The sequence below is a fragment of the Sardina pilchardus genome, chromosome 4 (genome assembly GCF_963854185.1).
Source record: "Sardina pilchardus chromosome 4, fSarPil1.1, whole genome shotgun sequence".
Taxonomy (NCBI): Eukaryota; Metazoa; Chordata; class Actinopteri; order Clupeiformes; family Clupeidae; genus Sardina; species Sardina pilchardus.
In genome coordinates this window covers 36,570,868-36,586,804 of record NC_084997.1, presented here as the reverse complement: position 1 = coordinate 36,586,804, position 15,937 = coordinate 36,570,868, and the positions used below count along the sequence as shown (strand labels likewise).

Here is a 15,937-nt window from a genome sequence, read left to right as displayed (position 1 = left end):
TATGGACAAGTGTTGCGAATTAGCACCTGTGCTAAAACACTCAAATCAATGCATCTGGTTTGTCCAATGTAATTGCTATGTCCATACCAAATAAACATTAATAATAATAATAAAAAAGTTTGCCAATGGGCTGTGTGGCTTTTTTCGGAAATTGAATTAAACACAACAGTAGGCTTAAATTAACTAAATTCCATAGCCTACTGTAGGCAGGTTACCGTGTATTGTGCTCACTTTTTCCTTGGTTGGAAATGTTAAATTGGCTGCTTATAGCTTAACTTATGATTTGGAGTTTGGTATCTGTTATATTCAATAATTCAATGAGTGAGGGTTGGCTCTGCCTAATGTGGAGTTATACAGAACAGCTTTTGAAGTAAATAAAATTGCTAAGCACTGGGATGGTGAAAGTTCAGCTCTGAGTTGGTTGGATATAGAGCGGGAACTGGTGTCTCCATTTGGGACTATTGAGGCTTTGTCACAAGCGGTTAAGAAGATGAGACATCCAAACCCAATCTTGCAGTATTCTAGGGAGACTTGGGCAAAAGTGCATAAGCAACTGCATATATCCCAATATAAGCAAATGTATTCGTCCATATGGAATAACCCATCACTCAAAGTGGGAAGGCAGCCTTTTGTATGGACCTCCTGGCTGAATAAAAGTATCAAGAGGATTAGTGACTTGTATGCTGATGGCCTGTTCCAGTCATTTGAGGAACTTAAACAAAACTTCTGTTTGATGGATAAAGCAGACTTCTGGAAATATCTACAGCTCAGGAGCTGTGTGACTAGTCTTAAGGTCTCACTTGATAATGACACAAATAAGCTGCTCTGCTATTTGAAATTACCTGAAATGGTCTGTAATGCCTCTATTTTTTATAGAATCATGGCAGATAGTTTATATGGACATTCTAATCATTTGAGGAAAATATGGGAGAGAGACTTTAACTCAAACATTGAAGAAGAGGCATGGGAAAAGGTGGTTTCTAATGCAGGGTGGCCAGTGAGGGATGCAATTAGCAAATTTACACAGTATAAGGTTATTCACAGGTATTACTATACTCCAGTCAAGCTTCATAAAATGGGATTAATGCAGGACAATCTGTGTTGGAAGTGTATGAGTGCTACAGGCTCCTACCTCCATCTTTTGTGGGATTGCCCCCTGGTCTTTCCTTTCTGGAAACAGATCATCAAAACTATTGCTGATTGGTTGGCCACAGCATTGCCAGAGTCTCCCCAGTTATGTCTACTTGGAGATAGGTCCCTCTTGCCACCAGGGGTTTCTAAAGCAGAATCCGCTCTGGCACTAGCTGGGTTCATCACTGCTGTACGAATCATTCTTAGACACTGGAAAAGCCAAGTAAGGCCTAGTTTTGCAGACTGGCTGAAGCTAATGACAGACACAGCCTCATTTGAAGAGCTTATAGCTGAATGATGGTAGAGGTAAATTTTCTCAGGTCTGGTCTCATTTCCTGCATTTTATTCAATTTGAACAGACTAGTGCCCAATAATTAATTAATATTGTTTTCAAGATTAATGTAATCTAAGCCACCCCCCCCCCCCCCCATCTTACCTATTATGTATGTGTATGGGTTTTTATTTATTTATTTATTTTCCTGTCTTTTTTTTTTTTTTTTTTTTTCTTTCTTTCTTTCTTGCCCAGATTGATATATAGTACTGTATGTGTTCAGTGCTGTTACTTGTTGTAACATGTCATAAGTGTGCTATATTGTGTGTTTCTCACATGAAAAAAAAAAAACACCCAGCGTTCAACATAAAACTTCACGGCATTCTCCTGATAACGTTAGTGGAATAGATTTAATGTGTACGTGTAGGCCTACATAAAAAGACGCAGAGTGGCTACATGATACAGCGCACGTTTTGGGGTGAAACTGTTGCGCCCTTTAAAAGCAGGTGTAGCCTTATCCGAATGTGGTTAAATCCATCAGTTAGACAATAGAATTAGTAAGGTAAAGTTTTGTTTCATAGTAGCCTACCAGCTTGTGTCAAAAACAGGCTCGGATGAAGCTGGGAGAAATTAAACGCACGGTTACCACACCGTAGTATCAACCGTGATAATAATGATAATAGAAATTAACGTGGTAATTGTTATCGTCAACATTTTTATCATGGTTTACCGTCACACCGGTAATCGTTACATCCCTACTCATTACTGAGGGACGTACAGTAATCTCCCGTTAGCGCAACTATATTTGTCTGCCCCAATGCCTGCTCAGGCTGCTCTACCATAGACTTCTCAGTTTCGTACAAATTCTCAATGCGGCTAATAATAACTAGTCTTGCTACGATGGTAACTCAGTTCACATCGACAGTACATATAACTTTGGTCTTATCAACTGACCCTGCCAATGTTTTAAAATGAAACTTCCATTCATTAGTTTGTTAGCAGCGTCCATTTTAACGTCTTCCGCTGGACATCTAAACAATGGCATTGTGGGGCGCGCTTATTGTTTTGTTTCCGGTTTACAGCCGGGTCCTGTAATTTTTCTAACGTGGCCACAGCTGTTTATGAAAAAAAATTGTCACAGGTCAGAAAGAGCGCTAATCTTGGTTTGGTTTGAGTTAACGCGTTAATAACGCAATTTTTTTGAAAGGAATGACAACGTATTGTGCCCTGTGTGAGGTGCAAAGGAATATTGAGTAGGTTGTGCGCAGACATGGCTTTATTAAATGAGCGGGGATGTAAGTCATAATGTTATTGTTTATTTGTTATTTTGGGGGACTGTAGCATAGTGTTCATGATTTTACATGCATGTTAGAAAGCAATGTGTTGCGCTCATGCAGTGTATAGTGGGAATAAATATTTGGTTATTCTGCTTGTGTTTGGTTGGCGCCAATAGGATAAAATAGTATTGAGCGCTTCATTCGAGGTTCGCCTCTGTCGAGAGAGGATTCGTGTGTCATTCAATGTGGAGAATGTGAAGGGCATAGTTATAGTGGCCATTGTCCCATGTTTGCTCTTTTGTTTTGATCAGTGTTTTTGGTTATTTCTAACCTACTGGTAGCTTAAACTAAAAAATAAAAAGAAGTATTCCCTCAACTTGCATTTCCTGGCCTGAGTGTCTCCATATGCTCGGACATTCTACTACAGAGAGAGAGAGAGAGAGAGAGAGAGAGAGAGAGAGTTTGATCTTTGATCTTCCCTGAGAGTGAATCGAAAGGGTAAATGGTAAATTGAAATCAGAGAGGCCATTTTGGAGTGAAACAGCAGATGTGATGATTCTCCTAACACACTGGGCTGGAGAACAGGGAGTGGGGAGTGTTTGACACCATACTTACATTAGAAAATCAATGACTGGTTTGTGTTCTTTCTGAATTTAAATGGAAAAAGTCAATGAGAAAGTCTAAGTTTCACCTTTTCATATCAACCTAAATTAAGGAGGTGGTGGATCAGTCTGGTTGGCTGGGTGAACCCTGCCTGAACTTCAGGGAAATTTGAATTTCGCTCGGCAGCTCAGGCTGGACACCCTCAGGTCTACTTTGGCTGTTTCATTGCCAGAATCTTTGGCTCCAATCAGAAACCGCCATACTCTAGTCCTGGCACGCTATTGGCCGGTGACGCGCCGAAAACAAAACTATTTGTGGTTTTGATTCTAATTTATTTAAAAAAAAATCATTGGGATTTTAAATGTTTTGCTCATTTGTATATAATTGGTTAAAATTAAATTACATTGTGTTAATTATATTGCATTATATTAATCATATTGCTTAGGTTGTCCTGAAAAAAATGGTCAGTATTGCACATTCCTGAGACCTAAAGTCATTAAAACACAGTAATACAACACACTGGACAAACATGCTGTTTTAAGGGTGAAGTCACTCAGACATGAAAGGCAGGCCATTCACCCACAGCAAATGCCCTAACCAATCAGATTTGGTTTCCTGCAGTCTCACCTCAAACCAAAGAATAAAGAAGTGAAATCATGTGTCACAGGCTGTTTTTCTTCACATGATTGGGCAAATGTTTTTTGACTTTAATTATCACAGCTCAAGCAGCACTGGACTGTGAGGTAAGGCTTCTCTCTCTGATAATTAGAAAGAAATAAACAAACTAAAACTGTATGAAACAGTAGTTAATAAAATAAATAAAAAGGATTCTTTTAATTAATGACTGACATTCACATTTTCAGGGAGGTAAACGTCTCTCAGTTGTAGGGGTGGGTCAAAATGGCAACTTCGCTTGTTAATGAAGGTAAGAGACTGTTTAGGTATCTGAACCTGTGTGTTTATTTGTGGTAACATTTGAGCATTGTCATTCTCTCATTAAGTACACTTTTCCATTCATTCAAAAGTAACAAGCAAGTTTTGAAACTGTAATAAAGAAAGCACAGAGAGTAGAAAATACAGTTAAGAAAAAAGTTAAGAAAAAAAGTTAAGAAAAAATAATTACTCAGATAAAGTAGGCCTACAGATATCTGAAAATGTGACTTATGTTAAGTACTTTGTTACTTTCCCATCTCCGTTCTCTTCCCCCCACAGGTTTTAGCCTGGTTACCACAGATCATCTGATATGGTTATCACATGGGGCTGATGCCACAATGCCCTGTCAGCTCAAAAACAAAATACAAAATGCAAAAACTAGCGCTGTTTCCATGGAGATCAGGTGGTTCAAGGATACTAAATGCATCTTCCTGTATAAGAATGACTGTGTCTTAGAGGGCAAAGGCACAGAGCACAGAGTGAGTGTGGACATCCAGCAGCTGAGGAGAGGAGACGTGTCTTTAATACTGAGAGAGGTACGGGACACAGATGAGGGAGTGTACACCTGCCAGGTCATTCATGGAGAAGAGATGAAGGAAGTAAGACTACGCTTGTTTTATGGTAAGTGTGTCTACTCAGCAGCAGAAGACCAAGGAAAGGCTGCATATACAGCAGTTTCTCTGCAGTTTTTCTTTCGTTTCTCCCATGATATCCAATTTTGGAAATTTAGTCGCCGACTGTTAAAACAGACTAAAATTGTACAATGTAAGCCAACCTTAAAGTGTAACTTCACCCCATAACTCCATCCACTTCACATTTCTGAAAAAGGCTTTCAAAATAGGTAGGATTTTCGGAAATTTGGAAGGTAGTGCAGCACTGCTGCAGCCAATCAACCATGGTGATTTCGTGTCAATCTGGGAATGAGTGCTGCAGACATGGCTTCACAGGTAGACTAATCAGGGCAGCAGGTGTTGGGGCGTTTCATTCCTACGACCCGGTGACGTAGTCAGAAAAGTGCAGGACTACGTCAGCATTCCAATAGCATTTTGGACCAAAATGCCGTGGAATGTTTCAACCTGTAGAGGGCACGGAGAGCTACATCTCCAATACAAAATCATACGAAATTTTACTTTTCTCGGGAAACACGATTTTTGTCAATATTAACCCTGGTAATAGCGTAGGTCACCACTTATGAGTAATTTCAATCAATCAATAGCTCAAACATTTATTTTAGGGTGCAGTTACACTTTAACCTGCGACCAGAAGTTGAGACCATTAAGCATCCTGCTACTTGAAAACAAGATGATTCGTTTAGCACTATCCTATTTCCCCTCCAATTGAGCCCAGCTATTAGCCTGGCTAGCGCCTACCACTTCTCAAATGAGACGTGGTTTGGCAACCAGACGTTCATTTTCTCATATTTGAAAAAAAATGCCCAGATCCGTTCATTGGGCGCCACGGATGTCTATCAAATGTGTCTGTGCATAGCTCATCATCGCCTTGCTTTCCCCCCTGTTCTGTGATTGGTCACCCATCTCCGTAGTTTCCAGACTGCCTTAGCAGCGTGAATGAAATCACCATGGAAGGCAGGATGGGAACACCCAGGCTACCCTGCTATGTTTTGTTTCTAGACCTGTACATCTTGATGTGGGTCTAGCTCGTTAGGCTAACTGATTTGCATATTTGACATGTTATGTCTTTTCTGTATTTCCTCAATATTTTTCTGTTCTTCCTCAGTGTCTGTTGTGTTGTTAATGTTTGCTTCTGCATTTTTTAGAGAGAACTGAAAAGACTCGTAAGTATCTGATCCTAACTTATAGTATGTCACAAATTGTCACTGTGTATGTGTGTTTGGGGGGGTGGGGGGGGGGGGGGGGGAGCATTCATTGATGTGGATCACCAGCACTGAATCATTAAGGACCAGGCCACATATGACAGTGTTAATGCATATGGTCTGCAGTGAACCTCAAAATGAACTTATTTATCTGTCTGGTTTCTTTAGGAAAAGGTCCTCAGGTGGCCATTAGCTCTTGTAAGTATCTTGAACTAGTTTTACAAATGAAGTTGCTATTTAATTGTGATTAAAGGAATAGTTCAGTATAGTTTTCTGTATTGCCTAGCATGAAAACGAGTGTTAGACACCAAAATTTCGACGATTGAGCCTGTTTGTGGAATTTGGCAGATTTAGAATGGAGCTCTGTATGGCTTTAACATTGCTCGCTTTGTGCATGCTCTATTCTGTCCTTTAAACACCCCTAAACGTTCGTTTTTAACCCTTAGATGCATAGGCTACCAATACCTACACTCTTCCATGAGTGGGGTCAAAAATGACCCCAATTAGAATGCATGCGTTTTTTGCTGTAAACTCAAATAATGTCTCTCATTTTGGTTAAAGATGATGATTTTTATTATATATTTGTCTAAAATGTTTTTATTTCATGTTGGACATATTGATGCATCACTTTTTATTAACATTTTATTACAAAACAGCTTTTAGATAGGCAAAAAAGGTAAACATCCTAAAATTATCTCAACATAGGTGAATAGGGTAAAATTTTTAACTTAGAGATATCTTCATGAAACTTTACCAGTTGAATACTCACATAAATAGGAGAAAAAAACGTATTGCAAGTTTTCTGTATTTATGTTTAAATATGCTAATTAGGTCATGTCTAATTAAATATGCGCTAATTTGCATATATGTTTTGATGCAAAGAATCTGACCATTGGAAAAAGCCAGGTTGAAAATATTTTTTTTGTAGTGTTAATATATCAAATAAAAAAACATTTACAGAGGTGATTATGAATATCTTCTTTTGTTATCCAGTAAATCAGAAGGTACTGCCAATTGGCTTAAAAAAATGGATTTTTGCCCTATTTTTAGGCATAAAAAGTCATACAAATCAGGCCAAGAACGCTATAGCAACAAATCCCTCTGTAAATATCGCTTGGTGAATTCTGCTTCACAATTATAGGAAGAGCGGACATCGAAGGATCAAAAAGCGACGTCGCTATGAACGCTTGGCCGCCACATTATATGATGATACTTAGATTTATGTTGTTGTGTAAAAATAGCCTTCAGGATGGTGAAACTGCTGACATGAGATGTGATAATCAACAGTAAATGTATACCTGACTGCCACAGTTGATAAAAATCAAAAGATCCTAGGGTTAACTTTTGAAATTCCATAGAAAATGCTTGGGGTCATTTTTGACCCCACCTATGCGGATCGGTGGTACTGATACAAAACATTAAATTACTTGAAAAATATAACAGTTAGACACAAATCCAAATGGCCTCATGTCAAAGACAACCTATTTGAGGAATACATAGAAGGTTAAATGAAAAAAAATTAAAATGAAGAAGATACTGCAAGAAAACAACCTCTGGGGTCATTTTTGACCCCACTTATGCATCTAAGGGTTAAAAGTGTGCAGCTCACCGAGTGGTTACTGGTCTTCAACGATCTTCTATAGCAAGTTTCGCAGTGAAATTCAAATTCTGTTGTGTTATATTAGGCACACACGGTTGAAAAAGTACTTCCGGGATTTCGAAAATCCCTGATAACAGATGACAGAAGCTGTATTTCGCTGCTAAACTTGGCAAAAAAGTAATTTGTTTGTTTGTTCTTAAATTAATGCAAAGCAAAGCCTCCTGGGAATGGGGAATGCGTTTTTCCAATGAATCGACCCAAATAATTAACCATGATTGTTTTTTTGGGGTAACTACGATATGGTTTATCATTACAGCTGATAAAACCGCATCATACCCTTTGTAAGGATCAACCTTTAGATTATGACTGACACAGTAACTACAGCACTAACAAAGGCTTCAGCTACAGATGTCAGGTGTGTCAGGTGGATGTTCAATGATTAAGTCTTTCAGACATCTTCTAACGTTGTCTATGTAACACCCCAAATAAGACATCTATAGAACGTCCAGAAAAGATATCTTAAAAACGTTCATTCTGGCTACTCTGGGGACGTCTTTTGAATGTTTAATAATTAAGTCTTTCAGATGTCTTCAAGCAATGCCTATATCATATCCAGAACAACACATCTATTCAACGTCCAGGATATACATCTTAAAAACTTTCATTCTTGTCTTGGATGTTCAATTAAGACGTCTTGAAATGATGCCTATATCACACCCAAAACAACACATCCATTCAACGTCCAGGAAATACATCTTAAAAACTTTCATTCTTGCTACTCTGAGGACATCCACTGGATGTTCAATAATTCAGTCTTCCAGACGTCTTCAAATGACGCCTATATCACACCCAAAACAATATGTCTATTGAACGTCCAGAAAAGACGTCTTAAAAGCTTTCATTCTGGCTACTCTGAGGACGTCTTCTGGATGTTCAACAATAACAATTCAATCTTTCAAACATCTCCTCTTGCACCCCGGGTGCAAATAGCCTTGGCCACACAGCTGAGCTATTTACACCCTGTGACGTAACAACAAAAAACATTTGTACTTTTTGAACTGTCAAAGATTGACTAGTTTTATTTCAGTTATGAGTACAGCTGAGTAGAAGTAGGTTTCAGTAGTTGTGAGTAGAAAGGTTTCTTGGTGTTTTGAGCCCCCAACGCTGCGTGGAAGGCGCTGGGGTTAGGTAGGGTTAAGGTTAGGGTAAGGGTTAGGAGTAGGATTAAGTGCCTTTAAGTCAAGAGTGGCAGCGCTGCCTGGAAGACAACTCAGAAACAACTCTTTGAACTAGCTTGCCTTTGATCAACCTACCACATGACACATACCACACTCATCAGCCTAATATGTGTATAATCACCATAGCCTACATTGTAAATAACCCAGACATGGCGAAACAGCTAAAAACTGTTAAAAACTAAATGACTGTAGAGCTGGTAAATACACAGGCCTATTGATAGTGTACATGGATGTTAGACATCGGGTGTAAATAGCATTGTTGATTATAGACACTATTTACACCCGGGTGTAAATAGTATTGTTGATTATTTGCACCGGGGTCACCGGGTGTAAATGTCATTGTTGATTATACACCATTTACACCTGGGTGTAAATAGTAATGTTCATTATTTGCACCTGGGTGCAAATAGCATCTGCCTTATAATTATGTTAGTGTCAATGGAAAGTTATAATTGGCAACGGTAATGGTAGCCTAGTCTGTTAAACCTGTACAAACTTTGCACTGGGCGAAGTTACTCACAGATAAATGAGCAAATATTACGATGACATTAACAAAACACGTCGTATAACAAATCGTATTTAGCCTACATTACAAATCGTATATAGCTCAATATGGGTTATAGGTCGAAAGTTAAATGAACAATTACTTAGGGCCCTTTGGTTTCTCACAGGCTTGGTCATTGTTGCCCATAACACACTAGCACCCTGCTAATGAATGACGTCATTGACACGTTTGAAAGGCTTTTTAGAGCAATTAAGAGACTTAAAATATTTAATACTCAGCTGTGTGTATTTTCCTTGACCCCCCTTTCACATGCAATATTACGATTTCTACACAAAAAATTATATCCAGAGAAAAGTGGATTTTAGGAGAAACTCCATTCACCTCCATTCATTCCCCACTTGCTCGCCATCGCCATCTAGTTGCAGTACCATGCGGAAGTATTCAGCGAGTGGTCGTTCTCCCCTTATTAGACATTCTCTGTCTATTGCTTTGAATTGCCCTGAATTTAATTCCACTTCCTGTTATTCCAATTCCATTTTAAATTCAACTTCCTGTGGGTAGGAGCTAATTCAATTCAAATTCCAATTTATGAATTGAATGGAGGCCAATTCTAAAATTCCAAATTTTGCACAAGCCTGTTTTGTTTTACCTGTTATGATGACTGCCCATAATCATGCCAAATTGAATCCAAAAGTTGTGTGTTTTCATGAAGGTCAACCCCCATTTCTCTCCTCATGTGCAGTTGTAAGAGATACGACTACTATGGAGAGGGCCGAAATGAACAACTCTGTTCGAACTATGTCCGAGTGTGGATCAGAGAATACAGGTTAAGTTTATCCCTTTGTCTGTGTGTGTGTGTGTGTGTGTGTGTGTGTGTGTGTGTGTGTGTGTGTGTGTGTGTGTGTGTGTGAGAGAGAGAGAGAGAGAGAGAGAGAGAGAGAGAGAGAGAGAGAGAGAGAGAGAGAGAGAGAGAGAGAGAGAGAGAGAGAGAGAGAGAGAGAGAGAGAGAGAGAGAGACACACAGTAATGGCGACGCTGTGTTACTTCCGTGTTTCCCTGGATTAGTGTATTGACGAATGGCCCCATAATGTGATGTTGCAGAAACTTCTACAGGGCTGAACCAAATACTTGCCTAAGGGCAGGTACTTCAGTGCGCCCTTGAAGAACTTGAGATGTTCACAAGGTGTGAAATACTGTAGGTGTAAGTGGAAGATGACAAGCAAAAACCGAAACAAAAACAAGTCACAAACTCAGTAACTCTATTTTTACGGTTTTATTTACAGTAGGATATGTAAAAAGACAATTAGAATCCAACTGTAAATATATGACAATATGAGCTGCAGCTTGCCTCTCGACTTTAACTTTATTGTCCACAAGGGACAATTCACTAGTTCACATTTAAAAATTTGCTGACATAAAAGCATAATAGAAGAGCATTTTTTGCAAAGTCTCTGGCCAGGGTCCTGAAGTGTTTCGCGGAATCATGCTGGAGTCCTCTGTGCAGGCAAGAGTCCGGCAGGATTTCACCATGCACCCCTTTATTCTTTACCTATGGAAGACGGTGTAAGGGGAGGTGGTAGGTTGCAAGTGGAGTGAAACTTCAGCAGGTAGACTGCAAATAAGTAACCTGACTGATTGAAAAAGGAGGCGTGGCAAATTCTGTAATTTATTTCTGCAGCCAGCAGACAAGCATTCATAAAGACAAGACACACAACAATACAGCAAAACATAAAATACCCACAGTAACTAAAACACAGTAATACATAAGATAAAATAAAATAAAATAAGAAAATAAATAAATAAATACATTTAAAACAATTCTGGGAAATTGTTTAAAATGGAAATGGAAGTCGGGATAAAATAATTTCTGAGTCTATTTGACCTGCATCTGGGCATGGAGTATGGCCTGAAGGCAGTAGCTTGACAAGGAGACAAGGCAAGACAAGGAGTGGCTAGGGTCAGCTGCAATGGATTGGGCCTTCTTTGCCACTCTGTTTGAGTAGAGAGTAGGGAAGTTGATGCCTGCAATCTTGCTACATGTCTTGACGGTACTCTCTATTCGGTTTTTGTTTTATAAAGATAAAGAACCAAGCCAGTAGATAAAACAGAAGGTTAAAACAGACTCAACTAGAAAAGCACTCAGAGAGCGCAGACCTCCGCCTGTATTGTTCTTCCTAGGTTGTCATACATTTGAACCTAAACTATTCAGATTGCCACCATGTGGCCATACCATGCCATTACACCACTAAGCTAAATACATAAACGATACATAAATAAACATAAATACAAACCCCGGTCCCCGATGAAAACATATACCTCCTTGGTGGAGGTTAAATAAAACAGAAATAAAGTGGGATCAATGTTAAAATTCCTCAATTTGCGATAAAAGCACATGCGCTGATGGGCTTTGGCACAAACAGCATCAGTAGCTGCGTTTCCATTGACCATTAAATTGTGCAAATTAAGAGTTGCGAAAAGAAATGTGCTTAATGGAAACACACACATTTCGAAAAAACTCACATTTTTCGATAAAAAGTTTTTTGCGCTCGGGTGAGGTGGTTTTTAGAGCGTATTGAAATTTGTATATTTCGCAAAACTGCAATGGAAACACTTTTTTCGCATCACACGAGTCACTTGATCCAACAACCGGATGTTAAAAGGAACGAAAACGACGAAGAAGACTGTCGACAGGAAGTGGTACCGGGAGAATGATGTTAAAACATTTTTTTTCCCTTTAAAAGTGGCTCGTGTCATTCTAAAATGTTGAATCCACAGCTCCTCTGTGAACTCGCTGACAACACTTTCCCTAAAACGCCGCATACGCAACCGCTCAACTAGTTTTGTTTACCCATAGCAACAACGTTGCTATGCTTTGCTGGTTAACATGATGAGAACGGTGCTGAAAGAAATCTAGAATCTAGTTTTAGAAACTAATCATCTGGGCTGATCTACGAAATATTCCACTGACATGGCTGTCACATGATTCAAGCATACAACAAACTCCTGTGAAATATGTCATTTTTAATTTTATGTTTCTGCCCCACCAAAACGTACGGCCACCGCACTCTGCTCATTGGCCTCCTCCGCTGATGGCTGATAATGACTGATGATCAGCGTATGTATCTGCCATGTCTCCTAATGACTTACAGCATGCGAGAATACACAAGATTTTAATTTGGTTTAAAGCCTAATGTAATGGAAACACCGCAATTGCGAAAATTGTGATTTTAGACATTAAAGGGATATTCCGCCATTTTTGGAAATACGCTCATTTTCCACCTCCCCTCGAGCAAAACAATCGATATTTACCTTGTTCCCGTTCATCCAGCCATTCTGTGAGTCTGGCGATACAACTTTTAGCTTCAGCCTAGCATAGATCACTGAATCGGATTAGACCATTAGCTTCTCGCCTGCTAACTTCATGTTTAAAAGTGACTAAGATTTCTGATAATTTTCCCATTTAAAACGCGTCTCCTCTCAAGTTAGAAAGTGCAATAAGACCAACTGAAAATGAAACCTGGCGTTTTTCTAGGCTGATTTGACATGGAACTACACTCTCATCTGGCGTAATAATCAAGGCAACTTGCAAACGTACCATAGGCGCAGTGATATCGTACGCAGCATCTGAAAATAGTCCCCATAGACATCAAGCAGTAGTAGTGCCAGTAGCTGCAAGTTGCCTTGATTATTACGCCAGATGAGAATGTAGTTCCATGTCAAATCAGCCTAGAAAAACGGCAGGGTTCATTTTCAGTTGGTCTTATTGCACTTTCTAACTTCAGAGGACACACGTTTTAAATGGGAAAATTACCAGAAATATTAGTCACTTTTAAACATGAAGCTAGCAGGCGAGAAGCTAATGGTCTAATCCGATTCAATGATCTATGCTAGGCTGAAGCTAAAAGTTGTATCGCCAGACTCACAGAATGGCTGGATGAACGGGAACAAGGTAAATATCGATTGTTTTGCTCGAGGGAAGGTGGAAAATGAGCGTATTTCCAAAAATGGCGGAATATCCCTTTAAGACAATATCGACAAAGTTTTTGCGCATATTAGTAATGGAAACGCAGCTACTGTGTGATTCAAAACACAGCTTCACAACCAACACTGCAAAGCATCACTGACCTTGAGAGTCTTCCTCTCTGACTGTAACTCAATGAGCTTCTCACCCTACTTCTCTTTGTGTTGTGCTCTTAGGTTGGGATCCTCCTCCTGTCAGAAGATACTGTAAGGACACTATCACGATTCCTCTCAAACAGTGTTGTTCCCACTGTCAATCACTGCTATAGATTTACTGCATCAACTCAATACACTTCTCATCCAGTTCCTCTTTGTGTTGGACTCCTAGATTCAGAACCTGCCCAGATCAGCAGAAGAGATGGTATGGATTTCTTTCCTGGATTTCTTTCCAGTAAGTCCTCATGCTCAAGAACTTGTGTGATGGATTCAATGACTTGAAAATCCATCATTAGTTTGAATGAAAAGCCACGTAGTTGTAAATATCTAGCCTGACTTACAGCAGACCTCCTCTCATAAAGTTGTAAATATGTAGCTCGGCTTAGGTCAGACCTCATCTCTTATAGACGGAGATGGGATCTGGGAACCATACATTCATTTTCTTATATTTGAGCCGTGGTTTACGAATGCCCAGAGTTGTTTATTGGGCGCAAATGTCTGTCAAATGTTTCTGCACGTAGCTCATAGCCAGTCATATCAATCAATACAGGCGAGACACTACAGGTGAATAGGGCAACATTTTAAAATATATAAGAAGATAATAATAATAAGATATCACCATAAAACTTCCTCAGGTTATTAATTACACAGGTATGGGGAAAAAAGAAAATATTTTTTGAATTTGCATGTTTAATTAAGGCATTATCTCATTAAATATGCGCAATAATACATATATTTCCGGTAGATAGATTGATATGATAAAGCCAGGTTCCAGGTCTTTCTTTCATTTTGTCCTAGTCCAATGTGGTTGTGAGTGCTATGTTATGTGAACGTGTGATGGCCTATTGTGTGTGTGTTTGCAGTGGGTGGAGAGAGTCCTGGTCCAGCCCCCCCAGTGTCTCCTGCTGTGTCTGAGCTGAGGCTGGTGCTGCTGGGGGGGAGTGCAGCTGGGAAGAGGGCAGCAGGAAACACCATCCTGGGCACACACACACACACACACACACATCCACAGAGACCCAGCACAGTGAGAGCAGACATGGGGAGGTGGCTGGGAGACGGGTGACCATGGTGGACACTCCAGACTGGTTCTGTAGTGGACTCTCTCAGAAGGACATGAGACAGGACGTGGGGCTTTGTGTCCGTCTGTCTGCTCCAGGACCTCACGCCTTCCTCCTGGTGATTCCAGTGCAGTCGTCTGAAGGGGAGGAGAGGAGGATGCTGGAGAAAATGGAGATTATTTTTGGTGAGAGCTGTTGGAGACACACACTGATCCTCTTCACCCATGCTGAGGGGCTGAGAGAGAGGAGTGTGGAGGAGTTGCTCCAGACAGGGAGCCAGGAGCTACAGCAGCTGGTAGAGAAATGTGGGACCAGGTGTCACCTTCTCAGCGTTAAGGACAGGCATGATGACACACAGATCACACAGCTGCTAGAGAAGGTAGAAGAGATGGTGTCAGGAAATGGAATGGAGCGATACTACAGCAGTCAGACCTATTGGAGGGTGCAGAAACTGCACAGTGCATTAGGACAAATGGTAGACATAGAGGAAAAGACAGTGAGAGAAGAGAGACAAAGAAGACAGGAGTTTGACATGCATCTCCAGCAGTTCCTCACCAGGATGGATGAAGAGATCCTCCAACTTGAAGTAAAAAACAGAACAATAACTGACAGAACAACAGAGCTAGAAATGAAGATTAAAGATGAAATGGATGAGACAACTAAATTTGAGATGCAGAGGGAACTGAATAGAGAGATGGAACTGAAAGAGGAGACAGACAAACAGTTGAGTAGAGTGAGAGAGAAGAGAGAAAGAGAGAAGAGAGAGATGGAGGAGAGGCACAGAGAGGAGATGGAGGAGATGAGAAAGAAGAATGACAGAGAAGCCAGGGCTGAAGTAGAGAGAAACCTCACTAGTACTATCTTGCCTGAACTACAGAGAAACCTCAAAGCTGAGATGCAGGCAGAGTTCAACAAACAGATGGAGGACAAGGACATGGAGATTGAGAAGATGAGACTAATGCTTCAGGAGGCAGTTTTAAAGTTAAACCAGGACTAGAGCCCCCCCCCCCCCCCTTTTTTTTTGTACTTAAGTAATTGAATTGGATTTGCAACATAGCGAAGTACAATACTTCACTCAAAATGTAATGAAGTAAAATGTATTTATTTTTTTAAAATGCTGTACAAATACAAAATACTACTCAATACAGTAACTTGAGTACATGTTTGTGGTTACCTTCCACCTCTGGAAAGAATGGTCGAAAATTCCCATAAACACAATCCTAAACCTTGTGGAAAGCCTTCCCAGAAGAGTTGAAACTGTTATAGCTGCAAAGGGTGGACCAACATCATATTAAACCCTATGGATTAAGA

General features: G+C 40.0%; 2 protein-coding genes across 2 annotated transcripts; both read left to right on the top strand.

The window, feature by feature from the left end:
• The first annotated feature begins 4,607 nt into the window (after positions 1 to 4,607).
• LOC134079063 (uncharacterized) lies at positions 4,608 to 14,632 on the top strand. Its single transcript, XM_062535232.1, has 7 exons — positions 4,608 to 4,836; positions 5,993 to 6,010; positions 6,218 to 6,247; positions 10,135 to 10,218; positions 13,590 to 13,619; positions 13,741 to 13,803; positions 14,432 to 14,632. Exons 1-7 carry the CDS (start codon positions 4,608 to 4,610, stop codon positions 14,629 to 14,631), a joined length of 654 nt encoding a protein of 217 aa, XP_062391216.1. The 3' UTR covers position 14,632.
• A 1-nt stretch (position 14,633) lies between these two features.
• Positions 14,634 to 15,623, top strand: LOC134079062 (GTPase IMAP family member 9-like). Its single transcript, XM_062535231.1, has 2 exons — positions 14,634 to 15,212; positions 15,504 to 15,623. The coding sequence occupies exons 1-2, from the start codon at positions 14,634 to 14,636 to the stop codon at positions 15,621 to 15,623; spliced, it is 699 nt and encodes a 232-aa protein (XP_062391215.1).
• The last annotated feature ends 314 nt before the right edge of the window (positions 15,624 to 15,937 follow it).

Excerpts from the sequence above, each read along its gene's own strand:
- LOC134079063 (XM_062535232.1), top strand. The coding sequence starts at position 4,608 with ATGGAGATCAGGTGGTTCAAGGATACTAAATGCATCTTCCTGTATAAG. Across the intron at positions 13,620-13,740 it reads TCCTCCTGTCAGAAGATACT|ATTCAGAACCTGCCCAGATC; the intron begins GTAAGGACACTA and ends TTGGACTCCTAG. Across the intron at positions 13,804-14,431 it reads CTTTCCTGGATTTCTTTCCA|TGGGTGGAGAGAGTCCTGGT; the intron begins GTAAGTCCTCAT and ends GTGTGTTTGCAG.
- LOC134079062 (XM_062535231.1), top strand. The coding sequence starts at position 14,634 with ATGGTGGACACTCCAGACTGGTTCTGTAGTGGACTCTCTCAGAAGGAC. Across the intron at positions 15,213-15,503 it reads AAGAGATCCTCCAACTTGAA|AGAAACCTCAAAGCTGAGAT; the intron begins GTAAAAAACAGA and ends CCTGAACTACAG.